This window comes from Chrysemys picta, chromosome 20 (assembly GCF_011386835.1).
Source record: "Chrysemys picta bellii isolate R12L10 chromosome 20, ASM1138683v2, whole genome shotgun sequence".
In the NCBI taxonomy this organism is placed as follows: Eukaryota; Metazoa; Chordata; order Testudines; family Emydidae; genus Chrysemys; species Chrysemys picta.
The window spans coordinates 1691135-1702827 of NC_088810.1; the positions used below are offsets into that span (position 1 = coordinate 1691135).

An 11693-nucleotide genomic window follows, 5' to 3' on the forward strand; every position below is an offset into this window, starting at 1 on the left:
GCGGGGGGTCCTGTTGTCTGTGCCTGCAAGACCTGTCTTGGACTGTGTTCCTGTCGTCTGAATAAACCTTCTGCTTTACTGGCTGGCTGAGAGTCGTGGTGAATCGCAGGAAGCCGGGGGTACAGGACCCTGAGTCCCCCATACTCTGTGACAGGGGGGTCTCGGGAGGGGGTGGTCAGGGGACAAGGAGCGGGGGGGTTGCTGGGTTGCGGGTTCTGAGTGGGGCAGTCGGGGGCAGGACATGGGTGGGGGTCGGATGGGGGTGACAGTCTGTTTTGGGAGGCACAGCCTTCCCGCCCTGGCCCCCCGATACAATTTTACAACCCCGATGTGCAGGGCCGGCTTTAGGGAGTGCGGGGCCCGATTTGAACAATTTCGACGGGGCCCCAGCAGGGATGACTTAAAAAAACACGTAAAAAACCACGTGGGGCTTGTACTCACTGGGTGGCGCGCCGAGTTTTCGGCGGCACGTCCTTCACTCGCTCTGGGTCTTCGGCGGCACTGAAGGACCCGCCGCCGAAGACCCGGTAGGGAACCGGTTGTTAAGATTTTGGCAGCTCATCACTGGGTGGAGACACAGGGCAGGGCCGGCAGCAGAGAACCCAGGTGTCCGGGCGGAGCAGGCGCATATACAGGGCAGGGCTCACTTAGGAGCCAGGTGTGACCAACTGGGGAGGGGGAGGATTCCCAGAATGCACTGCTGCAGCATGGACAAGGGGGGGGAGGAGCATTCCCAGCATGCACTGCTCCCCATTGCATGGCAAGACCTTAGGGCGCGGGGCTGGTCTTGGCTGGGGTGTCTTCTCTGCCTCAGTTCCCGGGGGGTGCTCGACCCCCGCTCCGCCCCAGGTCCCGCCCCCCACTGCACCCCTTCCCCCAAACCCCCTCCCCATCTCTTGCCACCCCCGCTCCACCCCAGGCCCCACCCCCACTGCACCTCTTCCCCTCCCACCTCTTCCCACCCCCGCTCTGCCCCAACTGCACCCCTACCCCCACCTCCCATTCCACCTCTTCCCACCCCTACTCCACCCCTTCTCCCAAGCCGCGGTGGGCGGGAGGTGCTGGGAGTGAGGGGGAGGAGCTGATCTGTGGGGCTGCCGGTGGGTGCCGAACACCCACTATTTTTTTTCCATGGGTGCTCTGCCACCCCTCGCCCACCTCTGCCCTGGGCTTTCGCTTCCTCCCCAACCGGTGGGATGGGAAGTTGGGTTGCTTCATCCTCTGGTGAAAAACTCCCCTGGCCCCAGAGCAGGGGCCTCGGCTTCCCCTTTCCAGATCTGAAACCAGAGGTCTTCTGCCTCCCTGTGGCAACCAGGCCGGAGCCCATCCCATCCGCTATGCCTTGGGGAAGAGACCCCTGTGTAACGATGCGCTTCTGGCGGGACCCAACTGAGAGTGCCAATTCAGGACAAATTCCTAAACAGGGCAGTTACAGCCCAAGGCTGGGGTCTTTCCACATCTAAGGCAAACCAAACTAGCCAGACAGTGAAGACTTTCGTCTCACCCACTGGCTAATCACAAGTCACACAAGCAATTCCCTTAGACACTCCACTTTCCCAGTATCACCACCAGTGCCACTCGTTATGGGGACGAATGGTTATGAAAACCAATACCCCAGTAAAAGAAAAAAGGTTCTCCCGATCCCAAAGGACCAAGCCCCAGACACAGGTCAATATACAAATCAGAGCTTACCCACAAATCACGCTGTTGCCAATCCTTTAGAATCTAAAATCTAAAGGTTTATTCATAAAAGGAAAAAGATACAGATGAGAGCTAGAATTGGTTAAATGGAATCAGGTACATACAGTAATGGCCAAGTTCTTGGTTCAGGCTTGTAGCAGAGAGAGAATAAACTGCAGGTTCAAATCAAGTCTCTGGAACATCCCCTGCTGGGATGGGTCATTCAATCCTCTGTGTAGAGCTTCCCTTTGTAGCAAAGTCCCTCCAGAGGTAAGAAGCAGGATTGAAGACAAGATGGAGATGAGGCATCAGCCTTTTATGTCCTTTCCAGGTGTAAGAACACCTCTTTGTTCCTACTGTGGAAAATTAAAGCAAAATGGAGTCTGGAATCACATGGGCCAGTTCCTGCATACTTTGCTGAGTTACAAGGCGTATCTGCCTTCTCTCAATGGGTCCATTGTATAGCTGATGGTCCTTAATGGGCCATCAAGCAGGCTAGGCAGAGCTAACACCAACTTCTCTGGGATGTCTCTCAGAAGCATAGCATAAGTTTGAAATACAGACAGTTTAGAGCCAATATTCATAACTTCAACTACAAAATTGCTACACGCATATAGACAGCATAATCATAACCAGCCAACCATAATCTTGTCTTAGACACCTCATTTGACCCCCTTTATACAAGATTTGGTGCCACTACAGGACCTTGGTTGCAACCATGTTCTATATGGTCCCAGTTCAAATCAATAACGTGACACCCTGGCTCCCTTTGCCAGCCCTGGGAGGGGAGTAGGGCTAGTGGGTTAGAGTGGCGGGCTGGCAGCCAGGACTCCGGGGTTCTATACCAAGTTCTGAGAGGGGAGTGAGGTCTAGTGGTTAGAGCAGGGAGGGCTGGGAGCCAGGACTCCTGGGTTCTCTCCCCCGCTCTGGGAGGGGAATGGGGGGTCTAGTGGTTATGGGGCCTTTTTTGGGAGAGGCTATTGCCGAGACGGCGGAAGGATACAAAGCTCAGGGAGAGGACAGAGAAGTTCTAGCCTGTAACATAGAGCATGACTTTCAGGATGCTTATTGGAGGGACTATTTTTGCTGGCGTTCATCTGCCGGGGATAGGATACAAAGGAGATAAGGGGATGATCTCTACTTGTTTGGTGGACTGGACTACTTCTTTTGAGTGGAAGAGGACAGAAGGGGGCGTAATAAGGCCCAGCCCTTGTATTTAAAGGGCACAACTTTCCCATGTGTGTTTCAGGGACTATAGTTGTGGTGGAAGGCCACAAAACAGAGTGCAAGAAGATGACAAAGGAAGTAGTCCCGGTACCCGAATATGATGGAGCTTGATTTTCAGATTTTTAAGGGGCTATTTTACCTTTTGTTGTTTGGCGGAAGGACACACACAAGTAATGGAGGAACGTCACAGGGCTTCTGTTCGAAAAGGGCCTGGTTTTCAGCTATTATTTTTTTGAGGGACTATTTTTTTGGCAGAAGGACACACAATCAGTATCTATTGAAAGTAGATCCAGTTCCTGTATAAAAAGGGTCCAGTTTTGAGGGACTACTTTTGTGGTGGAAGGATACTCGGTAGCTGTCCTTTGAAAGTAGAGCCGGCTCCTGTGTAAAGTGGGCTGGATTCCCAGAATTCTTTTTTTTTTTTTTTTGGACGGACTACATTAATTGGTGGAAGGATACACCAACCAATGGGGTGGTTAATGTAACAAAAGTAGATCTGAGCCGTCTGTATAAAAAGAGCCTGGTTTTAGGAATCACTCCACCCCGGTCTGAAAATCAGGCCCCAAAATGGTGGCCAGGTGGTGGTATCCATGGCAACTACCATGGCCACAGCCATGTAACAGCCCCGCCCACCCTGTGGGGTGGCAGCCAGTGAGTATCACTGAGTTCCTGCAGCATGGGGAAGGGGCGTGGCCTGTTATTGCTCCGGTGTGGCCAATGAGGGCAAGAGTTCCCAGCATGCTCCTCTGCAGTGTGACCCATAAGCTCCCAGCATGCACTGCTCTGGCATGGCCCATGGGCTCCCAGCATGCACTGCTTCAGCATGGCCCATGCTGATGACGACAGCTCCCCACATGCACTGCTTCAGCATAGCTCATGGGCTCCCAGCATGCACTGTTCTGGCGAGGCTCTGGTGTCCCAGCATGCACTGCTTCAGTGTGGCCCATGGGCTCCCAGCATGCACTGCTCTGGCGAGGCCCTGGGCTCCCAGCATGTACTGCTCCAGCGCAGCCCAAGGAGATGATGACAGCTCCCAGCATGCATTGCTCCGCCATGTCCCATGGCCTCCCAGCATGCACTGCTCCAGCACAGCCCTGGGCTCCCAGGATGCACTGATCTGGTGCGGCTCTGGGCTCCCAGCATGCCCTGCTCGGTGCCCTCCCACAGCTGCCCCCCACCCCTCACGGGGCCCTGGCCCCTTCCCCCTGCCCCATCACGGCTGCATTATCCGCAGCTCGGAGGGGGTGGTGGAGCCCAGTGAGCGGTTGTTCCGGCGCCCGCTGCCGGAGCCCATCGAGTCTTCGGCCATGGCGGCCTCCAGCCAGCGGGTGCGGCTGCTGCCCCGCAGCCCCTCCTGGAAGCGGCGGCCCAGGAAGGCGTAGAGCAGGGGGTTGAGGAAGCAGCCCAGGCAGGTGAGGCTGAAGGCCAGGGAGGAGCCCACCTTGAAGGCTGCACGATTGCTCGGCGACCTGTGCAGGAAGTTGAAGACGTGGTAGGGCAGCCAGCAGAAGAAGAAACTCAACACCACGGCAGCTACCACCTTGGCCGTACGGTTGGGCCGGCGGCCCCGGTGCCCGGCCCGCAGCATCATGACCACGTGGCAGGCTGTGATGACCAGCAGCGGCGCCAGGAAGCCAGCCACAAACCGCACCATGATCATGGCCTGCTGCCGCGCCATCCTCGTCGCCTCGTCCCCGAAATTGTTGATGCAAAAGCAGCGCTCGCCCCGGCAGGTCACCTGCCGGAAGACCAGGTAGGGGGCCGAGAAAGCCCCGGCCAGCAGCCACGCCACGGCGGCCGCCCCCCAGGCCAAGCGCGGCGTGCGGAACCGCTGGGCCCAGACGGGATGGGCCACCAGCAGGCAGCAATCGGCCGAGATGAGCGTCAGCTGGAAGACGCTGGTGAACATGCTGAGGAAGAGGAGGGAGTTGACGGCTTTGCAGAGGAAGTTGCCGAAGGCCCACTGATTGCCCGCGGCGGTCTTGGCGGCGTAGAAAGGCAGCAGCAGGGAGTAGAGCAGGTTGGCCAGCGCCAGGCTCAGGAACCAGATCGAGTTGACCGTCCGGCGCATGCGGAAGCAGGTGACCCAAATCACCAGGCTGTTGCCCACCGTGCCCAGCAGGGAGGAGACCACGAAGATGGCCACCGAGAGCTGGTCGAGGACATTGGAAGTGGGCATGGTGCTGTTGTTGGCCACGGGTGAGGTGACGTTGCCGGAAAGCTGGGGAGAAGTGACTGCTTTAGCATGTGGCCCGGCCAGTGCCCCTCACTCCCAACTAGGACTGCCAGGCGTCCGGTTTTCTCCCTGCCTGCCCCAGCGCCGCACGGCTCCCGGAAGCGACCTCCATATCCGCCTCCTAGGCGCAGGGGCTGCCAGGGGGACTCCGTGTGCTGCCCCTGCCCTGAGCGCCGGCTCTGCAGCTCCCATTGGCTGGAAACTGCGGCCAATGGGATCTGCGGGGGTGGTGCCTGCAGGAACCACGGCCAACGGGAGCTGCAGGGGAGGTGCCTGTGGGAGTGGGCAGTGCACACCGCACAGAGCCGCCTGGCCGTCCCTGCGCCTAGGAGCCGGACATGGCGGCTTCTTCCAGGAGTAGCGCGGAGCCGGGGCAGGCAGGGAGCGCTGCCGGCTGGGAATCACCTGAGGTAAGTGCCGCCTGGCCGGAGCCCGCACCCCGAACTCCTGCCCCAGCCCTGAGCCCCCTCCCTCACCCTGACTCCTTCCTGCAACCTGCACTCCCCCCACACACGCCACCCCCAGCCCTGAGCCCCCTCCCGCACCCTCACTCCCTCCTGCCACCTGCACTCCCCCCACACACGCCACCCCCAGCCCTGAGCCCCCTCCCGCACCCTCACTCCCTCCTGCCACCTGCACTCCCCCCACACACGCCACCCCCAGCCCTGAGCCCCCTCCCGCACCCTAACTCCCTCCCAGGGCCCGCACTCCCTCCTGTACCCCAGCCCTGAGCCTCCTCTTGGAGCCCACAGCCAAATTCGCGCTTGGAATATGCACCCCTCATCCCCCACCCCCAGCCCCGAGCTCCCTCCCGCACCCTAACTGTCTTCTGGGGCCTGCACCTTGCACTCCCTCCCTCTACCCCAGCCCAGAGCCCCCTCCTGAACCTCAAACCCCTCATCCCCGGCCCCACCCTAGAGCCCACAGCCCCAGCTGGAGCCCGCAGCACAACCCCCTGCCCCAGCCCAGTGAAAGTGAGGGAGGGTGGGGGAGAGCCAGCGACGGACGGAGGGGGTGATGGAGTGTGGGGGGCGGGGCCTCAGGGAAGGGGCGGGTCCTCGGTAAAGGGGCGGGGCAGGGGACAGGACTAGTTTGTTCGGTTTTGTGCAATCAGCACGTTGGCTACCCTACTGCTGACGACACACAGCCCCTCCTATCCCCCCCACCTCTGCCAGTGGCCCCCACTCCCGACCTGCAGCCCCTCCTATCCCCCCACCTCTGCCAGTGCCCCCCACTCCTGACCTGCAGCCCCTCCTATCCCCCCACCTCTGCCAGTGCCCCCCGTCCCGACCTACATCCCCTCCTATCCCCCTACCTCTGCCAGTGGCCCCACTCCCGACCTACATCCCCTCCTATCCCCCCACCTCTGCCAGTGGCCCCACTCCCGACCTACATTCCCTCCTATCCCCCCACCTCTGCCAGTGGCCCCCGTCCCGACCTACATCCCCTCCTATCCCCCCACCTCTGCCAGTGCCCCCCACTCCCGACCTACATCCCCTCCTATCCCCCCATCTCTGCCAGTGCCCCCCACTCCCGACCTGCATCCCCTCCTATCCCCCCACCTCTGCCAGTGCCCCCCACTCCCGACCTGCATCCCCTCCTATCCCTCCCACCTCTGCCAGTGCCCCCCACTCCCGACCTGCATCCCCTCCTATCCCTCCCACCTCTGCCAGTGGCCCCCACTCCCGACCTGCAGCCCCTCCTATCCCTCCCACCTCTGCCAGTGGCCCCCACTCCCGACCTGCAGCCCCTCCTATCCCTCCCACCTCTGCCAGTGGCCCCCACTCCCGACCTGCAGCCCCTCCTATCCCCCCACCTCTGCCAGTGCCCCCCACTCCCGACCTGCATCCCCTCCTATCCCCCCACCTCTGCCAGTGCCCCCCACTCCCGACCTGCATCCCCTCCTATCCCCCCACCTCTGCCAGTGCACCCCCACTCCCAACCTGCAGCCCCTCCTATCCCCCCACCTCTGCCAGTGCCCCCCTCCCGACCTGCAGCTCCTCCTATCCCCCCACCTCTGCCAGTGCCCCACACTCCCGACCTGCAGCCTCTTCTATCCCCCCACCTCTGCCAGTGCCCCCCACTCCCGACACTCAGCCCATCCTATCCCCCCACCTCTGCCAGTGCCCCCCTCCCGACCTGCAGCCCCTCCTATCCCCCCACCTCTGCCAGTGTCCCCCACTCCCGACCTGCAGCCCCTCCTATCCCCCCACCTCTGCCAGTGCCCCCCTCCCAACCTGCAGCCCCTCCTATCCCCCCACCTCTGCCAGTGCCCCCCACTCCCGACCTGCAGCCCCTCCTATCCCCCCACCTCTGCCAGTGCCCTGCACTCCCGACCTGCAGCCCCTTCTATCCCCCCACCTCTGCCAGTGCCCCCCACTCCCCACACGCAGCCTCTCCTATCCCCCCACCTCTGCCAGTGCACCCCACTCCCGACCTGCAGCCCCTTCTATCCCCCCACCTCTGCCAGTGCCCCCCTCCCGACCTGCAGCCCCTCCTATCCCCCCACCTCTGCCAGTGCCCCCCACTCCCGACTTGCAGCTCCTCCTATCCCCCCACCTCTGCCAGTGCCCCCCACTCCCGACCTGCAGCCCCTTCTATCCCCCCACCTCTGCCAGTGCCCCCCACTCCCGACACGCAGCCCATCCTATCCCTCCAGGCACCAGCGCAGCAAGCAGATGCCTGGGGCAGCCAAGGGGAAGGGGCGGCACATCCGGCTCTTCAGCGGGAAGTCCCTCAGTCCCTCTCAGACTTGGGGTGGCAAAACCCCTGGAGCATTAGCCCCAGTCCAGCCGACTTTCCGCCATCGCCCCAGATCTGTTCCGGAGTCGCTGCTCCCCAGGGGAGACCCCCCCTCTGCTGATGTTAGCTGGGAGGGTTTGATGTTCCCGTCCCAGACACTGATCCCAGCAGTAACTAGCGCAGAGCATGACCCGATCCCCGCGGGACCCCACTGGAGACCCCCGCCCACTTGAGGATGAGTCCCTGTTTACAGGTTGTGATGAAGTGGGACTGTTCTTAATGTTTCCTCTGAATAATGTGTGTGTGCCTCAGTTTCCCCTATGCATTTCTTAAGTCTCTAGGTGGTGGGATAAAGGCCAGTGCGCATAAATGGCCAACACTCTGTCTCCTGGCAACAAATGGCCGGGGCCCTTCCCACTTGCAAGGGAATAGCTAAAGGTGAACAAAGAGATCAGGTGACCTCCTGGCCCGGGCAAGAGACTAAGCCCAGAGGAGGAGAGGCTGGAGGATTTCAGTTTGGGGCTGGCTGGGAACGGGAAGCAAGGGCAGACGGGGTTGTTTGGCTCGCTGGGCCCCAGGATGGACCCGGCCGAGGGGTCCCGTTCGCTGGACCTACAAGCTCTGTTTTAGACCGTGTTCCTGTCGTCTAATAAACCTCTGTGTTACTGGCTGGCCGAGAGTCACGTCTGACTGCGAAGTGGGGGGTGCAGGACCCTCTGGCTGCCCCAGGACCCCGCCGGGGCGGACTCGCTGTGGGAAGCGCACGGAGGGGCATATGCTGAAAGCTCCAAGGTCAGACCCAGGAGGTGAAGCCGTGTGAGCTTCTTGCCCTGAAGACAGTCTGCGCCGAGGGAGAGGAGGCTCCCCAAAGTCCTGCCTGGCTTTGTGGGGAGCAGGTCCAGAGCATCGCCCGGGGACTCCGGGACACAGGTGCGCTCCAATGCCCTTGGGCTTCACCTGACCCACAGGCTGGCTTGGGGGCCTGACTCCTCTGGGCATGCCCAGTGCTGGGGCAGCAGCCTGCTGAGAGGGACCCAGGAGTCCTAGCTGCTGCCCCCTATGCACACCTGCACTCCAGTGTTAGAAAAGGTGGGGCCGGGACTCAGGACTCCTCGGTTCTCTCCCTGGCTCTGGGAGGGGAGTGGGGTCTAGTGGTTAGAGGGGGAGGGCTGGGAGCCAGGACTCCTGGGTTCTACCCCTGGTTTTGGGAGGGGAGTGGGACTCTGGGTTCCATTGGGGACCCTCTTTGGCTGGATATTGGGGCAGGTCTCTGGGTTCTCTCTGTCTGGGCTGCCGGGAGGGATGGAGACGTGGGCTATCCCCATCTCTGGTGCTGGTAGACGGCTGTCCCTGCTGCATGGCCGGCTCCTGCAATCTCTGTCAAATGAAGGCTTGGACTTACCTGCCCCCAGCTCCTGGTGGGGAAGGGGGACGCCATGGGCCCGGGAGCTGTGGTTGGAGGTAGACCAGAGCTTGTTCCTCTCAGCGCTGTCTGCAGTCCTGGGGCTGGGGCTGTGCAGGCAGCGTGGAAGATAAGAAGTTGAGTAACGCCAGGGCACTGGCAGAAAGCGATTAGATGCGCCCCTTCTGGGGGGGAGCGTTGTCCCCGCCCCAGGAGAGCAGAGCAAGGCAGGGCTGGGAGCGGGAGATCTCAGGTGTGGAGGTGTGACGGTGCCGCCCGGGGGAGCCAGCTGAGGTCACTCCATTAGGGTGAACTGCAAACAAAACGGGGCAGACAAACCCCAGACGCTGGTGGATATTCCAATACTTAGATTTACCAGCCAGCCCAAAACAGCTCCTGTAGTACCTCACTGGTTACTCAGACGTCCAAACAACGCAGTTCCCTTAAAGTGCCCGGCCTCAGGCCTCCGTCCAGACACAGATGTGATGTTAATTACTGAAAATCTGATCTCATCATATAAAAGAAAAGGCTCTTCCAACCCCAAAGGATCAGCCACACACCCAGGTTCAATTACAACTTAGATCTTACCCAAAATACTCGCTATAGCCAATTCTTATTAACTAAGCTAAAATGTATTAAAAAAGAAAAGAGAGAGAGTTGGTTAAAAGATCAATGTACAGACAGACTTGAATTCAATGCTTGAGGTTCAGACACAGCAGAGATGAGCGTGTAGTTGCCAAAAGTCCTTTTAGAAATAGTCCAGAGGTTACAGTCCCATGTCCATATTCAGGGTGACTCCAGGCAGTGACTGGGGATCTCAATCCTTGTGACTTAAGGTTTCCCCCTCTTGAAACCCAAAGCAGATCTGAGATGAAGCAGGATCGTGTCCCAGGGTTTTTATACATTTCCAGCAGCCTTTTGGCCTGAGAAAACAATAGGCCTAACTCTCCTTCTCCCAAACATCCTGGCAATTAGCACAGGGTTATTTATCCATTAAACAGTTCAGATCCAGGTCACCACAACCTTCAAAGAGACAGAGAGACAATAATACTATTTCCCTCAAGTGTCTTCCTAAATGTTAATATTCCCTTTTTGATCTTTGAATCAAAGTGATAGCAATAGACAAGACTTGTTTGCTTCCATCGCAAGCCCTGAGCAAACATCTACCCTTGAGATCTCTAACAATGCCGGCTGCATTTCAAAGCTCTATTCCTAACCAGTCCTTAAGGTTCACCCATGGGTCAGGTCAGTCTGAGTTAATTAACTCTTTCTGGTCCTGTTACCTGCCAGTGAAATATTCTATTACACTCATAACGTCACAAGAGGACGGGGGGAGGGCTCAGCATAGGCAGTCCCAAGCTGGTGTCTCCTGAAGGGGGCTGGGTGGGGGTAGGGGTGATGGAGGCCTGGGGGGCTGGATCTCCTGGGTCTCCTACGTCCTCCGCAGGTGTAGAGGTCTCTGACGGACGAGGAACCAGGATGCTGGGGGCAAAGGAGAGCAGCATGCGCCTCTAGGGGCTGGTGCACAGGGCGGATAACAGCTACACTAGCGCTGCCAGCAAATGGAGCTACTCCTTTAGCTCCTCATAGGGGATAATGGCTATACTGGTGCCGCTGGTTTGGGGGCAGGGATGGTCTCCTGCAATGCATCTGTGCAGCGCCTGGCGCAGTGGGGCCCCGATCCTGAGCAGGGGCCCAACTGCAACACAAGTGCCTCCTGACGGCCATGGCTGGGCCTGGCAGCGCCTTGTGGCCTTGGCCTGGATTTCCCTTGACGAAGCGTCTTAATTGATGCTGCGTCGTTGTGTCTCTTCTGGCGCCGCGTAGCGCCGGGGGCTTGTGGCTGAGGCACCTGGGACTCAGGACTCCTGGGTTCTGTTCCCGGCTCTGCCGCAGACTCCCTGTGAGAAACCGGCCATGTTACTGCCATCCCCCCGCCTCGGTTTCCCCACCTGTGCAAGCAGCTCACGGTGTATATTTCACAGTAAGGTGCCACCTAGAGATCTGGTCTGAGCTCAGGGCCCTGTTGTGCCAGGCGCTGCAGAGACAGTCCCTGCCCAGAGAGCGCCCAGTCTCAATAGGCAAAGGCTGGAAGGGGAAACCGAGGCAGCAAGAGGGGAGGAGACTTGGCCAAGGTCACACAATAGGTTGGTGGTAGAGGTGGGGAAAGAACCCAGGAGTCCTGGTTCCCAGGCCCCCCTGTTCTAACCACTAGACTCCCCTCCCCTCCCAGAGCCAGGGAGAGAACCCAGGAGTCCTGGTTCCCAGCCCTATGTCCTTACTCACTAGATCACATTGCTTGTCTAGCTAAATTGCCCCCTCTCCTCAGCCAATTGTCCCCCCACTGGCCAGAACCGGCTGGCTTCCAAGGTGGGGGGGCCTCCTGGTCACCAGTCGCTGGTCCCC

At 59.7% G+C, this 11693-nt stretch overlaps 1 protein-coding gene and 1 long non-coding RNA gene across 2 annotated transcripts; both read right to left on the bottom strand.

Annotated features, from left to right (window-relative positions):
* Nucleotides 1–1717: 1717 nt before the first annotated feature.
* Nucleotides 1718–9460, bottom strand: LOC101939619 (C5a anaphylatoxin chemotactic receptor 1-like). Its single transcript, XM_005312307.4, has 2 exons — nt 9288–9460; nt 1718–5128 (listed from the first exon to the last, which is right to left on the bottom strand). The coding sequence occupies exons 1-2, from the start codon at nt 9321–9323 to the stop codon at nt 4121–4123; spliced, it is 1044 nt and encodes a 347-aa protein (XP_005312364.2). The 5' UTR covers nt 9324–9460; the 3' UTR covers nt 1718–4120.
* Nucleotides 7103–9280, bottom strand: LOC135976738 (uncharacterized). Its single transcript, XR_010594037.1, has 3 exons — nt 7753–9280; nt 7679–7702; nt 7103–7134 (listed from the first exon to the last, which is right to left on the bottom strand). It is a non-coding gene; the product is annotated as an uncharacterized LOC135976738 (long non-coding RNA).
* Nucleotides 9461–11693: the final 2233 nt, after the last annotated feature.